Genomic DNA, 23,014 nt, shown 5'->3' on the forward strand with positions numbered 1-23,014 from the left:
ATCTCAAGCTGCTGTTGTTAAGAAGAGAGATAAAAGAGGCCCTGAGATAAACAAGAATCACTCGTGAGATTTGAAGTTTGATGATGCCCTGCATACGAGAGATCTATTTCCGGTCCAACCAACATAAGAACACCAATATATCTTACATTTTTCAAGCTTGATTCATCTTATCATCGTTTTAAGGCAAAACATATGATTCTTAGTTCACCAAACAAACGCAAAAAGATTAAAGAAAAGAGTCAAGAAAGTACCACAGAAATGGATACTGAAACAATGAACTGAGGACATCATCATCATAGTACAGGTTTCATGTTCATATTTGGAACCAAACACAAATAGACCCTCAAAAAGGAGCACATCAAACAAATCCAAGCTTGGATTCCATCCTCTACCTCATCTGCACAATCCCTGCACCCACAAGTTTTTGTATCTTGTGCATAACCTGAGGGTTCTTGAGGTGCTCCTGTGCAGCCTTAGGGTTCTCTTGGAAATCGATCAACACCTGAAAAGGCACACACACGAGATCTGTAACCAAAGAGAAGACACAATATTGAAATGCCATTTAGATAATTACCTGTCGCATAACAGGATCTGTAAGGATATTTTGGATTTCAGGGTCGTGCATAGCCTTTGCCTGCAGAACAACAAAGTGAATAAACAATCCCAACATGACACTTAAGAGAGTACACATGAAGATGATTTGCTACCTGTCTCTCCTTCAATTCCTCTGGACTTATTTCCCCTCTGTTTGTCTTATTAATCTGTTCAACGCACCTGAAGTTGGAAAAATGAAATATATTTATCGTACCAAGCAACTCCAAGAGGCCAGAAATCAAACATAAGGTTTACGTGTTTGCAGAAAACCCAACTTACCTCTTGACACCATCCAACAACTCCTGATTGTTTGGATCGTGTTTCAAGCCCTCCTGATAAGTCTCTAAAGCTTTGTCATACTCTTTCATAAAGAACTGGATTGCACCTTTCCTTGTGTATCCTTTAGAAAAGGATGAATCCAACTCAATGCACTTCTCTGCATCTTTTAAACCTTCAGGCAAAGCACCCAGCTTTGTGTAGCATGCGGCTCTATTGCTGTAAACCTATGGAAGCAATTCGAGGGTCAACTGAAAGAACAAATACAAAGGATAAACAAGAACCATTTCAATTATAAGATGAATGAAACTTTCCAATTATCAAATAATTGATACAAACTACAAAAGTCTAGCTGCAGCTATTGCCACTGGATGTTAGAGATATGTAAAAGGTCTAAAAGTAAAATGCCATACAAGAAACCTAACCGCCGTACAATTTCAATGTACCCTATAAATCTTTAAGCAAGCAACATAAGCACGAGAAAATTACCTTTGGATCCTTTGGGTTCCTCCTTAGAGCTTCGGTATAGTGTTTAACTGCCTCCGGATACTTTTGCTGCTTGAAAAGCTCATTACCTGTACAGTCACATATTTAGCAATCCAACTGTTGTATTTTCCCAGAAAAAAAGGTTACATTTTGTTTTAATCAGCCATTGAACAATCATAAATACAATATAGTTAAAAACAAATTCAAGATATTTCTGCAACATTAATAATGCTAGACAGTTGCTAGCCAATCTCATCAGCACATAAGAAACTGTAACAATCATGGAGACAACTGAGGCTGAAGCACAGGTGGCGAATGATATGGAAGGACCATTGTGGATACAGAAATCTAAAGATGATAAAGGAATGGAAAGCAAAGAAAAAAAAAACAACAAAAGTATGGTTGGTCTGCATAGAAATGCACTTATGCAACGAGAGAAATGACTTAAATACTATCAACACTCCAACTTGAACTATTGTGATTTGCTTACACAAGCAGCTTTCTTGCTCGGTAAAGATAACTTGGGTCATTTTGTAACTCAGGTTTATAAAACAAGATGAGTAATACCATCTAGGAATTCCCCACTGGTCATTTTTTCAATTCAGATATGGCCAAGCAGACAAGACAATATTTCCAACAAATATAAGACAATTATGCAAGATGCTGGTCATTTTTCAATTTATAAATATCTAATATAAGTACAGTAATATTTACAACAAACATAGGGCAACTATGCAATGGGAAACCAACGGATCCATGGATGAGTGCCAAAGATAAAAATGTGTCAAAGATAACAGATGCACAAGAACTTTCGATAGATAAGTAATAAAGCCGGAAGAAATCTGCAGATGCAGAAATTACGCTAGTTTATTCTGTATTAACAAAATACTGTATCTAAATAATATAAGTACAAAGAAACCATGAGTGATGGAAGCTTCTGCATTCATGTCTTCACACTGACAACATAGCAAGGATGAACCAAAAGTTAACCCGAACACACATAAAGGGTTGATCATAAAGAAGAATGGTAAATGATACCTTTCTCACGTTCCTCATCAGCTATTTTTGGATCAAAGTATTCTTGTTGTTCTAATTCTTTCTTTGCCCTCTCAGCATCATTGAGCTTTTTCAAAGTGTCAGGGTTTCGGTGCTCAGTTAGCGCTTTCTGGAAAGTCTCAATAGCAATATCATAGTCCTTGGAGCTCTTGGAAAGCTTCACAAGAGCGGTCCCTTTCCTAGTCAATGCCTTTGCAATCATTTTAAAGTCAGAATGAAGCTCTCTGCCACGTTCAACAGCTTTATCACAATCCTTTATGCATTCTTCAAACTGCAAATCAGAGGTAAAATTCTCAAATGTTTCCCAATTGTCAAAATAACATGCAATTCAATCTACAAATTAAAAAATAAATTAAATAAGTGAAGACTTATATCATCTCCAATGATTAGAATAATCTCAGATGAATGGAGCATTGGGAAAAAAAAATACAAAAGTTGCAGGGGCTACCAATACCTCCTTAGACATGGGTATTATGCAAAAAAACACAATATTGAGATTATTCTTCAATTCAACTTATGGTAGAGAATAGGAAGAAATTTGATAAATTAATATTACAATTTGTTGCATGCTTTAATTGTAATCTCAAATAGTGAACGAGGTAGAGAAGGTAGAGAGAATAATAGGACACAGCAAGAATTATGACTAAAATATTATGCCTAGAACTTAAGCAGCAAGAAAATAAAGAGGGACTGCTAGTAATCCCAGTCAGCATCTAAAATATCTTTGGGGATTGGAATTCAGAGAAAAAAACAACAATTCATATATTTCAGGCTATATATTCAGTACTCTAGCAAAACTTAGATTGTTTGCTGCTGTTCATAAAGGTAAAAGGAGTGACTCCAAGAAAGCCAGAAACCAAAATTCAAGGCCAAAATTTTCCACTCCATATGATCCATCCAAATTGTTTAATCAAACCAAATATGAAGCCAGCCTTACAACAGCAACAATAGCACACCACCATATTCAGATCATTTAGAAAAGGATCCGCACCCTCAGCTAATTAATAATTTTTAATTAGTCAAAGAAAAAACAGAATTTTTAAAATCAAGCTCCCTAAATTTGTTGCATGAATCACAACATAACATTAAGCATATTGAGCAAAACCAGAAAGACACCAATGCTTGTGAATTAAAGAAGATCTCTTTTTTGATACAATTCCAATTAATTATTCCACAAAGAATGCAAACTACCTATAACTTTTTTCGTATCTTTTCTATTTGTTGATCAAACCTATTTTTCCTTCATGAAGGAAAGAGATGTATCGACTTCATCAGTAATTTAAAAAAATCAATAAATGATATACATGCAAATGTATATACATGGTTACATATGTACACAATCACACATGTGCACGTTTACATATGTATATATGTACAACCGGGCATGTATACAAATGCATATTTGTACATGTGGGCATGTGTACCAACATATGTATCATACACGTCTCATGAGCATGTGTAGATACTCATATACAGACGTGCACATCATGTGAACGATGTTGCTGCACTGTCTAGCTAGAGAGAACCTAAAACTCAATTGTTAATTGATATCAACCTATATCATGTCCTTTCAACTACAAAAATTCATAGATAACTCTAGCAATCTGACTTTAAAATGATTGCAAATTCATTGATAACTATAGAATGATCATGTAAAGCCAAATAGATAATCACTTAGACCACCAGCACATGACTGTAAAAAGAAAGAACAAAAAAGATGACGGCGTAAAGCCAAGGGAGAGACCACCATCTTTCGTATCACATTGACAGTACAAAAAATTAGAATGCCAAATAATCAACTGAACTAAGGAAATGAAAGGTCAAAAATTGTTACCTTTCCCATCTCCAAGAAAACAGCAGCTCGGTTGGTTATGTAGGAAATGTCCTGATCGTCAAGTTCCATTGCACGTGTGTAATGCTGAATCGCTGTCTCAAAATCCTTTTTCTTGTAAGCAGCATTCCCTGCTTCCTTCTTCTTTTGTGCCTCTGCTTTCTTTTCCTTAGACTCCTTTTGTTCTTCCGGCACCTCCATGGGCTCTGGCACTGGCTCCGGTTCCGATGCCTTCTTTACTGGCTCAGGCTGAGGCTTCACTTGCTCTGGCTCCATAAACTCCCTCTCCATCTCATCCGTGGGCGCCCTCATCTTCACATTGAGAAGAACCCCGATCACCTGCATCATCCTCGGATCCGAGAGGTACATATTGATATTGTTAGGGTTCTTCTGGATGTCCTGGATCATTTTTATGAAATCCGGCTGCTGGAGGTAGCCCCTGGTGGTAGTATCAGCCGTCAGCTTCGCCCAGAGCTCCGGCCCCTGGAACATCTTCCCGAATGGGGAGGCCCCCTGCGGCGGGATCGGGCCCCGGGACCGCGTGGCGGCAGCGCGAGCGTCGGCGAGGCCGGCCTGGAGCGCTTCGTTCGCCGGGTCGATCTCGAGGCCCTTCTCGTAGGCGGCGACGGCCTGGTTGGCGTCGCCGAGGCCGAGGTGGGCGGCGCCGAGGCGGCTGTAGCCCTTGGCCCAGCCGGGATTAAGTTCCACGGTCTTGCGAGCATCTGCGAGGGCGACGTCGTAGCGCTGGAGGGAGGCGTAGGCGGCGGAGCGGTTGGAGTAGAGGACGTGGTTAGCGGGGGCGAGGTCGATGGCCTCGGAGAAGTGGCGGATGGCGTCTTCGAAGCGGCCAGCAGCGAAGGCTGCGTTGCCCTTGGCTTTCGCGTCCTCTGACATGAAGGCGGGTGGGGCAAAGAGGGAATCGTTTTCTGATGTACGTATCGGATCGCTCGGCCTCCCGGAAGGAAGAAATGTTTATAGTCCCTGGAAGAGCGATCTCCATGCTTCGGGAATGTTCCAGAGCCGCAGGCCATAGGGCGAGCGCATGCGTCTTCGCTATTCACCCTTGGGCTAGGCCGTATCTGTGACCCCACAAGTCCCCCAACCCAAGCCCCGGGTGCCGGTTCACAAAAAAGGATGATGTCACGGTCCAGCCCATCTTATCCGGCCTGACTCCGGCCCATCGTTGCTTCCCTGCTGCCTTCGAATCAAAGGAACACAGAAAAACAAAACAAAAACATGAAAAATATGGGGACTAAAACATTACAAAACTATTCACCAATGCATTCTGAACTTGTCAAACATTGCAGGTTAAACCAGGGTCTAAGAAAAAGGCCCGTCACTTCAGTACAGCTTCCCAGTTTTCCTCATCTCATTTGAAGTTTCTTCGTCACAAAGATTCAAGATTCTCCTTTAGTACAAATAATGAGCAAAAAGGTGAACGGTTGATAGATGTCTTCAGATGATAAGCAAATTCGAACACTGAAAGAAAAGCCAAAAACAAGCCCAGAAAGCTCATGTTCTAGCATGAGCACAGATAGAAGTTAAGCATCGGGATGGCTTACCCATTGAAGATGATTCCTTTCGATTCAGGTGAATGGTTTGGAAAATAGAGAGCCAAAACTGCAGAAGGACAAGCAACAAAGCAAGTTATGTATGCTTCTTCACATTCCAGGAGATGCATCAGAAACTAAACAAAAGCGAGATTGCATTCTCGTCAAGAGTTAATGTAAAACAGAACCAAGCTCCATCTATTAATTTTCTATCTCTATCACGACTGATCTAATGCACGTCTCAGGATGGAAAGAATGACTAATGGCACACGAAGAAATGAACCTGTAATTTAATTTTGAACTGCTTGGACTTAAAACTAACATTGCCAATGAGCTTTTCATTTAAAGTCACCTACTGAAAATTCTGTGCATGGTTTTTGTCAATGTCAGACAATCATCATCTATAAATTTCTGCATAGACTCTCACTTGTAAGTATAAGATGAAACATGTGATCTAACTAAATAGCTAATTTGGAGCAGTAAATGCATGACTACTATAATTTAACCGACACAAGTTATTCAATGGATATTTTCATTAGGCCAATGTGATCTAGTACATAACAAAATGCAAATAATAAGACATGCCAGGTTCACATGGTAGGTTCCCTGAAAGACAAGGAACCCAGAATGGGCTTCAAAGAAGACAACAAAAAAGGGTTGAGATGTCTAGCCTAACTTTCCTGGAGAGCCTTAACTCCAAGCGCAATGGTTGTAAAAGAGAGATAGAGCTGTAAAGATACCTCCCACAGGTCAGAGTGAAGAGAAATCAAGAAAAAAGTATAAATGGCAAGCAACTGCTCCAAATTAATTCCCCTCATTATGAAATACTTCCATCAAATTCCCTAACAAGTTCATTCATCATCAGAGAAATTGTTAATGTTCTTGCAAGTAGTTGGTATGAGATAGATGTAAAGACAAATATCTAATTTCAAGCATAAAAGTCAAAAGGAAGCATCTCATGTTTTCGGCATTATACTACCAGCTTCAAGACTGGCATCTTACCAGAAATTATTTGGTAATGAATGTACCTGCTCCAGTGATATGCTGGCAGCAACATAATGAATGGTGGAAGGCTACCTTGACTCCAATCATGCCAAACTGTGTTGCACTACCTGCCCCAGATATGGACAACATAGCACATCAGAAAAGGTCAAAAACATCAGAGCCACATGGATGTGAGCTACACACACTTACAAAGTCCAACAATGAGTGATGATACTGCTTAGTCACTTCCCACAACTGCCAAGGGCTTAATCTTATCAATATCATATTCACCAACAAGTAAAATGCAAAAGACAACTTTCCAACAACTCTAATTTAGAAAATTTATACTAAGATTTACCATTTGTGTGATAAAACCAAAAACGTGGCAGATAAAAGAACTGACCACAAAAGCAGAAGCACATGTCAGTATTATGTTAATTCTTCCATATGAAACCACCAGAGTTTTAGCAATCAGGAATGCACGTGTAGCTGGATGAAAACATGAACATAGATTATCAAGGAGCTTTGGGATTAAACAGATCAAAACACCAAAGCTGTGTAAATATCATCAGCCATGAATATACCAATCTGCACAAACTTGTAGCAAATGCTTTTGGCAATTATTATCTTACTTGTTCCTTGAACATGCATAATCTACAAATGATCAAATAAGAATATTTTTCTGTGCAGTTAATAAAAAAATGTTATAAAATAGTATATTGAACCAAGCACAAGGTTTTTGCAAACCAATACCTTGCGTATCAACTCTGGGAATTTCTGGACCATAATATTTCAAGACCTTCAGTAATCAAACTTTACATTATTTCAAATATTTGCAATTAACAGCTTAATAATCCAATATAACTATGCTTGAGACTTGAGAGAAATAACTATTTCACCATATCATCTGTCTGCAAATATAATTTTTTTGTCACCGAAAAACAATTTGACTTTTGATTTAGATTGAACTCAAGGAATTTTTTACGAAGATTATGTTAGATATTATACAGAATGGCACACAAGTGATGTGCTCAATCATATAATATTTTTAGCTAAGAAAAGAACCAACATAATTCTGTCAAAAGAAAAATCAAAATGTATTTTCCAGCGGACTTTGTTGGTCCTTCAAGTTATCCATACAAACTTGTAAACGCTCTTTATGTTATCTCCTATACCCAAAGGATGTCTCTAAGTATCCCCATGTACACAAATGAATATATAGTTATAATGTCTGCTCTGAGTCATCTAGGTAAACTCTAGACTGGATAACTGTCTTGCCAACATGAAACCCTGGAACCACAGTAAACCCGACCTTTGGCCGTGAAGAACTCCCAGAGTCCATGTGCAACTTGTCGACCTTAGGAACAATGGTCTCCATGAAAACCATTGAGAATTCAGTCCCTGGGGCTACCTGAAAGATTTTCACCACGGGATTATATGCCCAGGCCAATTTGTGAAGCATCCATATGGAGCTGGCCATGCTCGCAAATGACTCATACAGGGGACTTGACGGTGTCAACGACCCCAACAAAGATTCTCTGGTGGAGGAATTCCTCAACAGAGAGGATTCGATGCCAGGGTGAATGAGCTTGGCATACTTCTTCTTGCAGAACTTCACAAAATCACTACTTGGAAAATCTCGCATAAGCTCCAATGGATCAAGAGCCGAGTGCTCGATGAATTGCTGCAAAGAATCGGTTCTCCGGATGGAAACATCAATCTCATCCATGTCAACTCCATCCCCATCGTCGTAGAAGTCGTACGAATCGAACCCTCCAAACATGCCCAAGCAAATGTACGAGAGGATGGCGTACCGGCAGTGTCCCGGCTTCGTGAAATTGACGTCCGGGTAAATGCAGTTCGCGGCCACACCCAAATTCCACCCGGACAAATTCATCAAGTCGATCAAGACCCTGGCGAACCGATGCGTCACCCGGCAGGTGTCCCTGAGCACCGAGTCGAAGACGCCGATCGTGAGCAGCGACTCCACCCTCTCCTCGGCCGGCATACAAGCACGCTCGAGCCGGTGGGCGAGCCGCACCCCGGCGCCGTCGAGGTCGGCGAGCGCCTTCTCGAGGGCGGCGGCCTCGGCATCCTTGCGGTCGATGTCGGACTGGAGGCGGTCGACGAGGGCCTCGAAGGTGCGGAGGAGGTCCTGATTATCCTGCACCTGCGCCTCCAGGAGGAAGGAGAGGGGGAGGGCGGAGGTGGGAGCAGGGCTAGGACCAGCAGGGCCGGCGCTAAGGTAGAGGCGCTTGACCTCGGAGAGGCGGCGAAGGTGGGAAACGGCGGCGCGGTCGGCGGAGAGGACGGCGTCAGAGAGGAAGGGCGAGTGGGCGGTTTGGAGGTGGAGGTATGCGGCCTGGAAGGATGAGAGCGCGGCAAGGGCGGCGGCGGTGAGGGTTTCGGGGTCAGGCCGGGGGGCGGGGTCGGGCCTCAGGACAACGACGCGCTGACCGGTGATGACTTCCTCCGGGGCAGGGCAAGCATCGGGATCATCGACGCCGACCGCCCGCTCCTCCTCCTCTTCTTCGTCCTCCTCGGCGAAGAACTCGATGGTCTTGGTCTTGACCGCTAACGCGAACTTCTGAAGCATCTTCCCGTCTTCCTCCGCAAAACCCGCTACGGTCTCAAACAAAAGCCATTGAAATGGAACGGAAATGGGAACAATTGCAGGTCTTCTTCCACTACTTCCTGCCGTGGGAATGAATTCTGGGCTTTGCCTCCTTTACAAGGCGTTCCCTCTGTCTCTCTTTCCCTCTCACCATGACTCGATCGAACCCCGCCGCACAAGCCATTAAAGAAGTGTTCCAATGATTGAGTCTTTATCCCAACCTCCGCCATTTGGAATGTGCTTACTTAACGTGATGAGAGACCAAATCTTGAAGCATAATCTCTGTTGTGAGATGCTTGTGGTGGGATTAATTAAGCTATGTGTATGTACCATCGATCGAGCATCCATGTGTTAAATACACGTCCGGACAATAATGTACTGCGGACAAGGAAGCATGACTCAGAATCAATGCATGTTTCTTCCTCGATGTAGATGTGTGACCAACTTTTAACCCCCTTATAAAACCTCATTATGTAGAACAAAATCTACTGCCTACATAATATTCACATCGATCCTCAGAAAAGGATAGCTGAAAGGCACTAAAGTTCAAATTAATTGGCACTGTAATCTTCCATTCGATTAAAAAGAATATATAAGAAAATGATGAGGTTGTTCCCATTAATCGAATGAATTTTGACTCGACACACACATTAATGCATGTATTTCTGAAGAAAATAATCAAAATGACATCCTCCCAAAAGAATTACATGGAAAGGCCTTCACACAAAAGCAAGTAGACAATCGAATCCATCTTGATAGACCTTTTCCGGTGAACTGATGAATGAATGCGATCGAAGCAGATTCCTTTTTCTACAGGAAGACGATGGAGTTTGACTCAACTTTGTCTGGTTGAAGTTTGGACGAAGCTGTTCGAGATCAGTGGAGTGAAACTGAGTCGTGCTCAGAGAACGGCCGAATGAACGCGGAACCCATCTGCCAGATCTTAAGCGACTTGGCCGTGACATCGACTCCGGTGGCGTTGTTGAAGAGGAAAAGCCGTCCCCCGCCGTAGGTTGCGCTGGTTGGGTATACACGTGATGTGATGCATGTCCTTCCTCCTTGTGCAAAGCTCTCTATGACAGAGTGATCCACCTGAAACCATTGTAGCAGTCATTCATAAGCTTAAGCTGATTCGTGAGACAGCATTTAATATATCTACGTGCCAACAAAGCAAATTACTTACTAGTATGCGTACTGATAAGGTTTCACCATCAAGCACCGGAACCAAGCTTCCATACACCCTCTTGACGATGTCAGCTGCCTCGGATGACCTGCGTTTCCGAGATTGCAAACTTAGCTTGTTGTTTGACTCAAGTGCGAGAGAACAAGAAGAGCAGGGTGGCGTGCATGCCTGAGCTCGTCATGGCAGAAGTGAGTGCTGATGCTGCCATCAGTGCTTCTCACGAAGTAGAAATAAACAGCAGTCTGCTCCGACAGATCGTCGTCGGCCAGCACGAGCAGGCCGAACGGGCCGAGCACGCCCCTTCCGGCGGCGCCGCCGCTCGTGCTACAGTTGTACCCCACCGCGGCGTCGACCGCGCCGGCCAAGGCCGACTTGTTGACCCCGAACTCGGCCACGATGTCCACCTGCATCATTCGTAAGATTACAATCATCCAATGGAAATAAGGAACCCGAAGCACGACCGATGGAGTTTAAGCTACCTGCGTGGCCGTGCCGACGTCCAAGGGAACGACGGAGCCGGCGGGGATGCTGATGTTGCTGAACTCTTGGCTGCCCGACCTCAGCGTCTCCACGTCGTCCACCGGCCACTGTAGGAGGTTGCTTTCTGTCTTCTGGTCGAAGAGAACCGTCCTCGGAATGGTCTGCAAACACATGTTGGGACCGTCATCACTACACGCTAAATGTGATTCGTGGACTGCGAATGGCCACGTTGCTTCCAGGAAGCACAAGAAGAAGCCACCAAAGATTAGAACAAGAAAGTTACTACGACGCGTTTGTCGACGAGGCTTCTGCTAGTCGGTGGCGGCAGCATTGACATATATTATAAATCATCGTATTATTCATGTGATTCAGAAAGTTGGAGGTCAGTCAGCGGGCTCATAATTACCTATTGTTGAGGAGTATCCAACCAATCAAGTCTGCGAGATCTCATACAGGATTCAGAATCTTAGCTACGTGTAACTTCCTTACTTCTATCTGATTTGGTTTAGCCACAATGGGCCTATATTCTCGCGCCACTTAAATCTCCTCCCTTTTCCCCCAACTTCTCTGCACAATTATTGGTGTACGTTAAGCTGTTATAGTTAGTCAAACTCATGTTGAATGGTCCAACATGTTGGCTCCACAGGCAGGCGTGGCAGAGCCACGAGATGACTTTACATGGGAAGGTCCGCCCACGTGAATAGGATTACGTATGAGAAGTCCATCTCACCATTCGAAACACTGATCCATGAATTGTTCTCCGTAGCTGTATCTTTCTGATGACTTCTCTTCCTTCCTTTTATTCCGAGTTAAAAATGAATTGTCTTTTCTTGTGGTAAATGGAAGATTAGGTGAGGTGACTCGATTGATTACCTGAAGGGAGGCCCAGCCCTTCCGGAGATCGGTGCGCTCGCTGTCGGTCTCCCCGATCCACCCCCACAGGACTCGGCGTTGCTTCACCGGGTCGTAGAACGTCTTGGACGCGTAGAACATGCCGTAGTCGTACCGCAGGCCGATCCCCACGTCCTTCTCGGGGTCGTCCGGCACCCACGCGTTGGTGGCCGCCTCGTAAGTGCCGATGGCGTAGTAGTCGTGCCTGTCGTCGTCCATGCTCGCCTTCAGCACGTGCTTCATCCCCGGCCCCGTCGCCGCCGACGTGTCCAGCCCCGTCGCTGACTCGGTCGACACCGGGTAGAAGTCCACGCACTCCCACATCCCGGTCCCGGCCACCGAGTGGAGCACGCCGGGGAGGAGCTCGTAGCTCAGGAAGTCGGACGTCCGGTACACCAGAGCGATCCCGGCGTGGCGCTGCGAGTCGTTCTTCGACCCGATGGCTATGCGCCAGGCCGACTCGGAGGGGACGTACCAGGCCGTGGTGGGGTCGCGGAAGTCCTTTGGGGCGATCCCCGGTGGGGGAACCAGCACCGGGTTTGACTCGGATTTGACCCACGTTAGCAGGAGCGGGTCATCCTGGTCGGCCGGGAAGGCGAGATTCTGCACCTGCACCAACTCGGCGGTCGACCCGGTGTAGAGCATGGCGAGGCGGCCGTCGGGGAGGATGGTGGCAGAGCCGGTCCAGACGCCGTTGGCGTCGTACCAATGGTCAGGAACCATGGCGATGGGAAGATAGAACCAGTGCACGAGATCGAGCGATACAGCGTGCCCCCACGTAATGTTGCCCCACACCGCCGAGGCCGGATTGTATTGGTAGAACAGGTGGTACCATCCCCTGTAGTACGTCGGCCCTGCCAGAGGAAGCCATGGTCAATCAACAGCAATCTCAAATGGATCAGAAAACACAAAGCTCTTATATGTCTCTGCTCACTCACCATTGGGATCTGTTGACAGTCACAACGAGTAGCCCATGAGAACCAATCCAGCAAGAAAGAGGCACAGGTCAGGAAAACATTCCGGGATAAAGAAGAAGATGATGACTATGCTGTATTAAGATGTAGGAGGAGATGTTGACCATTCATCCAATTCTTCTGAGGTTGGAAATGGAAGGCAGTGCGCTGCCAAAGGAGCATGGAGTTGGTCCAGGGGTAGGACGGCGAGGAGCCGAGGAGCCCCATGGAGGATTTCTCCGACACGCCCTCGGCGGGGCCTCTGGAGATTCGTCGGCTCGGTTCCGACGCTCCATTTCCAGGTAAATCGGTCCGGCGAGAGCCACTCGAGCTGTAGGACGCGAATGCGGCGACGCACAGAATCAGCGCCGCCGAGGCGGCAAACGCGAGCACCGGTAAGTATTTCTTCCTTGATGTCGGAGTCGCGGCGGGATGGTCAGGGTGGAGAAGAGGGGGATATGCGCAAGAATCGGCAGCCATGGCGGCGGCGGCGGCGGGGGGGAGGGGGAATAGAGGAAACGAAGCAGGGGAGATGAACGAGGGAAGAGACCGGGGGGTTGGTTGCGTATTTATAGCAAGAGATTGTTTCTATTCTTGTGCTGCATTTAATGTAAAGATATGCGAAAACTTGCGATTTGTATGTCGTAAGTGCACATGCTAAACACGTGGATAGGATTAGTGAAGCAAGGCTACTAACAGCACATTTTTCTTTAGGCGAATTATTTGAAAAAAAAAATTCTTTTTTGCTTTTTCAAAAAGTGTATTTTTTTTTTACAAATTCCTCGCATTTCAAATAATATAAAAAAAAAACTAAAAATGGATATATTACAAATGTTTTTATCATTATAATAAAAATATTATAAAATTTATTTAAAAATATTATAAATGACATAAATTGACTCATTGTCTCAACCAAACCAATTTCAAGCGTAAGAATTTAATATTGTTAATGGTCTACTATAAAATAGACATATCATGCTGTTTATAGTATTTTCTTATAGTTTTATATTATTTTCAACATATCAATAAACACATTATAATGCTATTAAAAAAAAACCAAAATTAACCCAAGTGAAAGCACTATAATGATTCATCTATTTAGATCTAATGAAAATAATAAAAAAATAAGAATAATTATTAAAGAAGCTTTATTGAAGAAACCTTATTGAATAATTAAAAAGGTTTAAATACATTAACATGTCCCTCTCCTATTTATACAGATTAAGACGAAGGATTTTCCTCAACAGAATTGAGGATGGAGGATTTTCCTCAGAATAAAGATTTTCTCATATAATTGAGAAAATCTTATCTTCTATCAGGATCAACGTATCCATAAGGTATCTCCAAAACTAACAAAAAAATATATCATTAAGATTGATATAAGTATTTTCAGTATTATATGAAATAGGGGCATCACTCGAATAAAAACGAAATAAAAAATACCTTTTAGAAAAAAAAAATAAAAATAGACTTTTGTTCAGATAAATCACTCCATTTTTTTTAACTAGAAGTAAATAAAAAATAATAGAAAGTGATATCAGAAAATAAAAAAAATGCAATGAAGATAACAAAAGCATTTTGTCAACGTCTAATAAATTGTATAGCCTTGATTTAAACGATTTAAATATTAGGTTGTAAGAACGAAATGCTTAAAAGAAGAAGAAAAAGAGATTACGCCAACAACACACCAACCCAGGAAATGGAAGCTTCAAAGAAAGCTCTTGAAGTTTGACCAGTCATAAGAGCAGAGACCAAGTCAAGCAAATTAGTAACCTATAATAGAACATGGTTTCTTACTTGTTGAAATTTTCTTTAAATTATTTTGGTTTGAGTCAATCTATCTAAGATTGCTGTGTATGGAGATTCAAGACAATCCTACTCCAAAACCTTTTTATCTTATTAAATGATGAGACAAATATCCCTACATCTTATTATTATAATTTTCTTTAAGACTTGTTAGTACTTTCTTTGGCCAGTGTCTCATAAAGACAAAAAATCTTAGTATGAAAATGAACCCATATGAAAGAATAAAATTCTAAAAATATAAAAAAAAAATAGTTTGGATGATCTTAAGTTCTCTCTAGGATATCTAAAAAGACATTTTGTAGAATTTTTAGTGAAAGAAAATATATAAAAAGGAATCATACCTGAGAAAAATATATATTTTTTTCTATCACATTGATGACTTTTTAGTATAATTTATTATTATTAGTCTTTGAATAATATTATTGATTTAGAGTTTTTCTCCACATTCTCCCAATGCTAATTATATTTAAATTATATATATGTGTGTGTATATATATGTATTATATTCCTTCGCTGGAGTTATATGGCATCAAGCGGTGCTAAAAGCATCTTTGTCATTACCAACCTCACACCCACTTCGTGTTTCTGCTTTGTAGGACAGAATTATATCCGACATGAAACCCCTCCATGGACATTCCATGTGACAAGTCCTTGGCCTATCATCATGGTTCCTACCTGTGAAACTTGATACCGATGCATCGAGGCCATCCCATGCAATCATTAATTTACGATCCATTATTGCACAACACATGCATTTGGCATCCCTTCTGTTCATCAATCAGGGAGGAGAGAGCGGAGAGCGTGACTTGAGATGATTAAGGAATCAGAAAGAACTCTCTCTCTCTCTCTCTCTCTCTCTCTCTCTCTCTCTCTCTCTCTCTCTCTCTCTTTTTAGAGCAATGGCAGTAATAATCATCCTTGTATAATGCATGTCAGTATCTTAGCCTAGTCAGGGGTTACATAATGTATTAGGTGACAAAAGAAAAATCACATCATTAGCCTCTATTATTGTTGTTCCTGACGTGTCTATCTAATTCATTCAAATGAGAGACGAAAAGGATGTGGCAAACACAAGGCGTACGTATATGGATCGATGTTGTCAATGAGTTCTTCGGATGCACGCCAGTAATCACATACCACAAGCCAATGAGATGTTAGTAGCATCGAGTAGCACACCACATGTCACGTGCACTGACATACGAAGCCATAAACTATGGGCAATAATGCACCAATTTCCCAGACATCAAGGATGAAACACCAGGAAGAATGTTGGTGACTCACAACAATAGCATCAGTGGAGACCACGGTCGAGTATTCTGCATCTTTGAATTGAATCTGCTGAGAGAGAGAGAGAGAGAGAGAGAGAGAGAGAGAGGTGCACAGTTGAGGTGGAGGCCTGTCTCCCGTGGAGACATGAATCATTCAAGCAGCAGAGACGACAAGGGAGAGGGATAAGGTAAGGGAAGGGAGGCACCAAACACTCGTCTTGGCTTCCCACATGGCCACATGCACCAACCAGTCCTTGTGACAGTCGAAGAATCCATGCCACCATGCTATCCCTGCAAAGCTCCACCAATCTGACTCGCACCTCACATGCAACTGCAACAACATAGATATGACAACTCACACACACACACACGCTAGAAGCTCATTCAAATTTAACCTAATTTTTTTCGTAATCGATTAAGACGAATCTTACCAATAAAACCTCTCCGAAGCTTTAAGTCAATCCATAAGTCAGAATAAGTCGGACTTAAAATACTTAGTGTCTTGAGATATACTTGCATATCTTTTGTTAAAGCAAACAATTGGGACCATTATAATAATAAGATGATATAATCGTTCTCTACATGGCATGAGACTGTGTGACGATGCTGAGGTGACAATAGATGATCAACTAGATGGTTTTATTATATCAACTAGGTGGCTCCAATGTGTCAACCATGTCAAGTTGATATATTCCCCGTCTAGAGTCAATATGTCGATCGAGCAAAGCTTGTTGATTAATCACACGGAGCTGATGTGTCCTCCATATGGAGTAAACGTATCGACCAAATGGAATCGAGTTATCTTATTTTTCACACATATATATATATATATATATATGTCATATTTATATTTTAAAAAATAATAAAAAGGTTGAACATAAATTGATGTGAATGGCATTTGTGTGAAAACGACACAATATAGACATATTACCTAGCGAAAATACAACGCCAACGTAGGATGACCATTGATATCCTGTGGCCTCAGATTTCTTAACCTTACTCGTTTCGCCCACCTACATTTGCATGCCTAGTTGAGGACATGGCTTCCATCAAGTTGTACTTTTTTTTTCTTTCAAACAACTATGCATGATCAACCAAAATAAATTAGATTAAAATTCTCATTAATTAATTTTTACACCCCTTTGGTCACCGTAAGCAATCGGAACGAGTTTTTCAATTAAAGTGAGAATATCCAAAATATAATTGGTAAAACCCTCCTAAGTCATATATATATATATATATATATATATATATATATATATATATAATAAAGTTAAAATAATCAATCCTTCTGAGGAGATTTGGTCAGATTGGAAGATGGTCTGATAGTTAAAAGTTGATCATTATTATTTTTTAATGTTATCTCAATTTTGACTATTTATTTCTCTATTTCTCTCTCTCATTTTTATTCTACAATTGAAACTTTGTATCTTGTGAGGTGTCTGACTCGATAAAGGTCGCAATCGCTTTCGAAACATTATTGTCGCTAGTTTTTTATTCTTTTGAACTAAGTAGAAACAATGCCAAACACTATAACTACTCGGTCAAAGAGTTTTATCTTTCGCTTATGATAGCTACCATGCTTCTTCGCTAAACCATAAATGACATGGCTCATCGACCTTCCGATTTTAAGAAAATTATATATATTTTTTCTTGATCTCATACTAATTCTCATATTTTCTTAATTTGTAAACCAAGTTTTAACCTTCAATCAAATTGCTTTTTTTCGAAAAAACAAAAACAAACACACACACTAATCAATCGGATGTGACTGTGGTCGGGTCTCTTAAAGACATGCCAAACCATAGCAGTGTCTTCTGAACTGACCGAAGAAACCGAGTTGAGTTATAAGCTTAGTAGCCCCGACGGTATCTGACTGATTCGTATCTCCGCGTGTCAGCATAACATTGGAGCGAACTATGATTCCCATCTCAATAATGCAATACAATGATTGAAGCAACAATGACATCACAGTACTCTCGGCATGATGAAGATAAATCCAAACCGTCAATCCAAAGGGTGGCAACAAATCAAAATAATGTGAGCTCTCCGACAACCCTGCGACCAATCGGAAAAGCCGACGCAGGATAAGCCGACGGAACTGTGGAAGCGTGAACTCATCGATGATAATGAGGCTGCGACGCCGATGACGTGTAAAGGGTGGATGTGGCCCGTGGAGCCACCGATTACCTTGTGCGAGCGGGGAACACGTCTACGCTGGCGTGGATAAGCCTCGCTGGATTTCCTGTGGCCAGCTGAAGTGATCTGATCTCATGTGTCCTCCCTCCGATGGGACCCCCGTCGTTTCTCGAACCGACTCGTCGGCTTTTTTGTCCGCATCAATTATTGAGATTGCTGGGCCCCCCCGTGTTTCAAAGGAGTCTTGCTGCCGACGGACATTGAACGTCGCATACACTCGGTGATTCTGACGGTTCCATTTCGATTATTATTAGAATATGTAATCAGAATTGAAATATAATAAGAAGATTCGAATTCTTTGCACCAATAATTCGGTTTCTCAGAGTGACCAAATTCTTAGATCGCAACATGATGTGTCATTCAACGTGGTTACGGGTCGTTTCTCCACAGAACACATGTACTTGCATGTCAATTATTTGCATCAATAATTCGCATCAACCTCCATCAGTACAACAAATTATTGTGACAGGTCAATTGCTATGTACTGTTCCAATAGCCCACCATGTCTTCCAAACGCAATCTTTCTTCGGTTTTTCTCTGTTAAATATTGTAAACGCTATCCAATGAACTTATGAGCTTTCTCGTGAGGACGGGGACGATTGGGGGGTTCGTGCTGACTCGACCTTCTTGTCTTCTTGTGCTGACTCGACATTCGTTGCACTTACCTGATTGATTTCGTTGCGTGTCCGTCCATCAAAACCCAATTCGAGCTTGATCCAATTCACAGATCGAATACCCAATCCAAGCCCATGAAGGCCCATGAATCGACGTAATTACAGAATTGATTTGGGACATATTTATTATTCATTAGGAATTATTATTACTATGTATCTGATGGCACTTTTACCCGTGGCGGACTGTCACCCGCTCGTTTACCCTTGACGCAATTGAAGCCTTTGCGTCGAACGACGCGGGCCCCACCAGCAGACGGCTGTAGAAAACGTACCGAACTGCCGATCGCTTTCCCGACGGAGGACTTCCATCCGGCGATGGGAAGCCACCAGGAAAGAGAGGAGAACGGAGGGGCGGCGGCGGAGGGGCAAGAGATCTCGGCGGCAGGATCCATCCATGGCTTCGAGTCCCTCCATCGCCTCCTCGAGGCGAATCTGAAGCCCCCGATCTTCCAGGTTTCGCTCTTCCTCTCCTCCCTACTGATTAGTTGCCGATGATTCTTGGATGCGGCACCGATACGGGAAGGCACGTTATCTGTGGATCTGCCCTCGCCGTTCTTAAAGCGATTCGTGAAGTTATATGTTTGCGAAAAAGGAAAAAGAAAAAGGAGAACTCGATGCTTATGATTGCTGGGCTCTGCTTGTTTGTCTATCAAAAAGAGAATATGATCTTTACTTTTTCTTCGGTGAAGTCATGAGAGAATTGATCGGTTTTAACATGTGATGCACTTGTTGCAATTGCGTTACAGGAAGTGAGCCGCTTGCTGCTGGGACTGAACTGTGGGCGCCCTCTCCAGCGGATTTCTTTGCCCATGGCTGCGACCACTCTATCTGAAGCACATAATTTTGATTTGCAGGTACGATTGTTCTCCGTGGCCTTAGTTAATTTATCTTTTGCTTGGGTTTTTGTTACTAAAATCTGAACCTTTATTACTAATTTCTTGACTTTCATTAAATATTTAAATACATACCTTTTTTCTGGATATTTTCTGCAAAATCCGGTTAGTCCAAACTCATAAAGCAAGAAAGAACTACTGCACACATAGTCAACCTTTCTGCTTCGAGAAAGACTTGAAGTATGTAGGAGAGAATCTTTATTGCTAATTTCTTGACTTTCATTAAATATTTAAATTCATATCTTTTTTCTGGAAATTTTCTACAAAATCTGGTTAGTCCAAAATCATAAAACAAGAACCAACTGCTGCACATGTAGTCAATCTTTCTGGTTCGTGAAGTTGTATGGGAATGATACCGATGATGACTAGAACCTTCACCTGCAATAAAAAGTTAATTGTGATTTGGGATAAGCTTGTCAGCTTGACCATAGTTAATAAGAGTGCCATCCCAACACAGTTTCCTGTAACCCCTTTTTCTTCTTGTTGTTTCCCTTAGATATCTATGGCTTGTTGAATTCAGGACATGCAACATTGACTCGTTGGTTTTTTTAATTTTGACTACATGATATCTTCTTTTAGATTTTGTTTGAAGCCTCTGGATCTCCTTGGGTTGCATTAAGTTGTCAGATTGCAAGATAACTTGCAATTGCCAAATTTTGTATAGCATCTATTCTGCTATTCAACCAAGAGGGTAATATGCAAAGGGATGAACGAAGTTATAATGTACGAAGAAGCTTATTTCTGGCATTGACAGTAACCATGAAGTACACATTTTGTACTTATGAACTGATGCTACAGAGTGTTTTGTGGCACGTACAAGGGTCATATATTGAAAATATACCAAGTTTTCATTCTTACTCCACAGTCCACACTAGTGGTGCAATATATTATATTTCTAGTTATTACTTGGTCAAGAATGCACAGACAGTGGATTGGCATAGTCAAGAAAATTTAAGCAATGTTAACTATTCATTTGGTGTTATGCTGTCTGCTATAAGGTGTAATGGTCTGTTTGGTTCCCATTTTATTGGCTCTTAATTCTTTGAGTGCTTCAGGCAAGTACCCTGGACATTAGACTATCAAATTTGTCAATTGTATTGTATATCATCGTAAGCAGCCTCATGGTCTGATTCTTTTTGTGCATTGTTATTCGCAGGCTTTTTGCTTCCATGCTGATGCAGAGTATTTGAGGCAACCACAAATTGTACGTGTTGGCCTCATCCAGAATTCTATCGCTCTTCCAACTACTGCACACATTGCAGACCAAAAGAATGCTCTCATGCAAAAGGTGAAACCCATGATTGATGCAGCTGGAGCATCTGATGTCAATATATTATGCTTACAAGTAAGTTTTTTGTGCAGAAACTGATTGGATTAACTTTGGCATATTTAAGATAGAGGCTGTTTCATAAAATTAGACCACATATTGTTATGTACCTAGTTATTCTCATAACATCCTTTAGTAATGCTAACAATTTCTTTTAGTTAACCTCTAATCTAAAAAACAATCTATGGTCCTCCTCTTGTTTTGGATTCCATGTTTGGACGTTGTTTACACTAGGCTACTTATTTTTCTTGATCATGTTGTAATGTTATCCTTTCTTTAAGTTTGTGATTCATTTGACTAAATCTCTGACTTTTTTTCTGATTTTTCCTGTTGTTCATGCCAAATAATGTTTTTCTCTCGCTGCCATTCATTTTGAATGCTTGTCCTTTAAGTGCAGGAGGCTTGGATGATGCCATTTGCTTTCTGTACTAGGGAGAAGAAATGGTGTGAATTTGCAGAGCCTGTTAATGGAGAATCGACTCAGTTTCTCCAAAAACTTGCGAGGAAATATAATATGGTCATCGTGAATCCTATTCTTGAAAGGGATGTAAACCACGGGGAAACCATTTGGAACACTGCTATTGTAATTGGAAACCATGGCAATATCATTGGCATTCATAGAAAGGTTGGTTTCTTTGCTGCCATTAACATTGTTTATACTGTCAATTATATTCCTTTGTGCATTCTTATTATAGAAATATCACATATTTTTAATTTTTTTAATCAGAATCACATTCCTAGAGTTGGGGATTTTAACGAGAGCACGTATTATATGGAAGGAAACACTGGGCACCCTGTGTTTGAAACAGCTTATGGAAAGATTGCAATAAACATCTGTTACGGAAGGCACCATCCCTTAAATTGGTTAGCTTTTGGGCTTAATGGAGCTGAGATTGTCTTCAACCCTTCTGCAACTGTTGGGGAACTCAGTGAACCAATGTGGCCTATTGAGGTAGTTCCGAATATTTATTATTTTCTTGCTTTTTTGGTCTTGAATGTCTCTCATGATTCAACCACACTACAATTATGTTGCAGGCTCGGAATGCTGCCATCGCAAATAGTTATTTTGTTGGGTCAATTAATCGTGTTGGTACTGAAATATTTCCTAATGCATTCACTTCTGGTGATGGGAAGCCTGAACATTCGGATTTTGGTCATTTCTATGGTTCTAGCCATTTTTCAGCACCAGATGCTTCTTGCACCCCATCCCTTTCACGCTACAGAGATGGATTAATGGTTTCAGACATGGATCTGAACCTGTGCAGACAGTTAAAAGACAAATGGGGTTTCCGCATGACTGCACGATATGAACTATATGCTGAAATGCTTTCTAAGTACCTAAAGCCTGATTTCACTCCACAGGTCATCGTTGATCCCATGTTGCAGAAGAGAAAATAAATTTGACAAAAGAAATGGTAATCTGGCAGATTGTCTAAAATTTCATATATTGTCAATTTTACAGTTATTGCAACGAATTGATTTTTTTTTTCTTTTATGTAGATTTGGCTGCTTCAGAACAGTTATTCCTGCTGTTTCATTGATCAGGAAGGCTAAAGCAGATATCAAGTGGCACGGAAAATAAACATCGGCACTGAGGCTAGCGATCGGTGGCAAGGGCATTCATATTGTTCTTTGATGATGCCTAGTAAAGTGTAAACCGGAAACAATGTAAGTGGTTCATCTCCCAACCAAGGTGCTTGCAAGAGGACTTTGACTAACTTGAGTAATCACGAGTCATCTTACACATGCATGTGTTGTTCATCCAAATAAGTTATTCAAAGTATACGTTTAGAACTACATTATAATGAAAAAAATAAAATTGCATTGGCTTAGCAGTTCAGAGATTGGACAAGTGAGGTAGAAATTGAATGTTCAATCGCCTGATTGATATGCTTTGGAGCACCAAAGATTTGGGAATTTGACAGGAAATAGCCTTTCGAAACTGGGTG

At 41.7% G+C, this 23,014-nt stretch overlaps 4 protein-coding genes across 5 annotated transcripts; 1 reads left to right on the top strand and 3 right to left on the bottom strand.

The window, feature by feature from the left end:
* Positions 1-124: 124 nt before the first annotated feature.
* On the bottom strand, positions 125-5,448 carry LOC103972077 (hsp70-Hsp90 organizing protein). Its single transcript, XM_009386271.3, has 7 exons — positions 4,247-5,448; positions 2,395-2,683; positions 1,360-1,445; positions 874-1,097; positions 708-774; positions 575-634; positions 125-502 (listed from the first exon to the last, which is right to left on the bottom strand). The coding sequence occupies exons 1-7, from the start codon at positions 5,135-5,137 to the stop codon at positions 389-391; spliced, it is 1,731 nt and encodes a 576-aa protein (XP_009384546.2). The 5' UTR covers positions 5,138-5,448; the 3' UTR covers positions 125-388.
* Positions 5,449-7,847: 2,399 nt separating this feature from the next.
* Positions 7,848-9,635, bottom strand: LOC103972078 (protein GRAVITROPIC IN THE LIGHT 1-like). The gene has a single exon (XM_009386272.3). It carries the CDS (start codon positions 9,371-9,373, stop codon positions 8,000-8,002), a length of 1,374 nt encoding a protein of 457 aa, XP_009384547.2. The 5' UTR covers positions 9,374-9,635; the 3' UTR covers positions 7,848-7,999.
* Positions 9,636-9,984: 349 nt separating this feature from the next.
* Positions 9,985-13,428, bottom strand: LOC135597607 (beta-fructofuranosidase 1-like). The gene is made up of 7 exons (XM_065090792.1): positions 13,024-13,428; positions 12,884-12,892; positions 11,928-12,799; positions 11,054-11,215; positions 10,743-10,978; positions 10,575-10,662; positions 9,985-10,483 (listed from the first exon to the last, which is right to left on the bottom strand). Exons 1-7 carry the CDS (start codon positions 13,376-13,378, stop codon positions 10,268-10,270), a joined length of 1,938 nt encoding a protein of 645 aa, XP_064946864.1. The 5' UTR covers positions 13,379-13,428; the 3' UTR covers positions 9,985-10,267.
* A 5,660-nt stretch (positions 13,429-19,088) lies between these two features.
* On the top strand, positions 19,089-22,905 carry LOC135584665 (beta-ureidopropionase-like). 2 transcript variants are annotated; one of them, XM_065090795.1, is made up of 7 exons: positions 19,089-19,298; positions 19,592-19,699; positions 20,895-21,083; positions 21,463-21,690; positions 21,793-22,017; positions 22,101-22,480; positions 22,611-22,905. In XM_065090795.1, the coding sequence occupies exons 1-6, from the start codon at positions 19,161-19,163 to the stop codon at positions 22,461-22,463; spliced, it is 1,251 nt and encodes a 416-aa protein (XP_064946867.1). In that variant the 5' UTR covers positions 19,089-19,160; the 3' UTR covers positions 22,464-22,480; positions 22,611-22,905. The 2 variants fall into 2 exon arrangements, with proteins under 2 accessions (XP_064946867.1, XP_064946865.1); XM_065090793.1 differs by having other exon boundaries at positions 19,090-19,298; positions 22,566-22,905.
* The last annotated feature ends 109 nt before the right edge of the window (positions 22,906-23,014 follow it).

This window comes from Musa acuminata, chromosome BXJ1-11, assembly GCF_036884655.1.
Source record: "Musa acuminata AAA Group cultivar baxijiao chromosome BXJ1-11, Cavendish_Baxijiao_AAA, whole genome shotgun sequence".
NCBI lineage: Eukaryota > Viridiplantae > Streptophyta > Magnoliopsida > Zingiberales > Musaceae > Musa > Musa acuminata.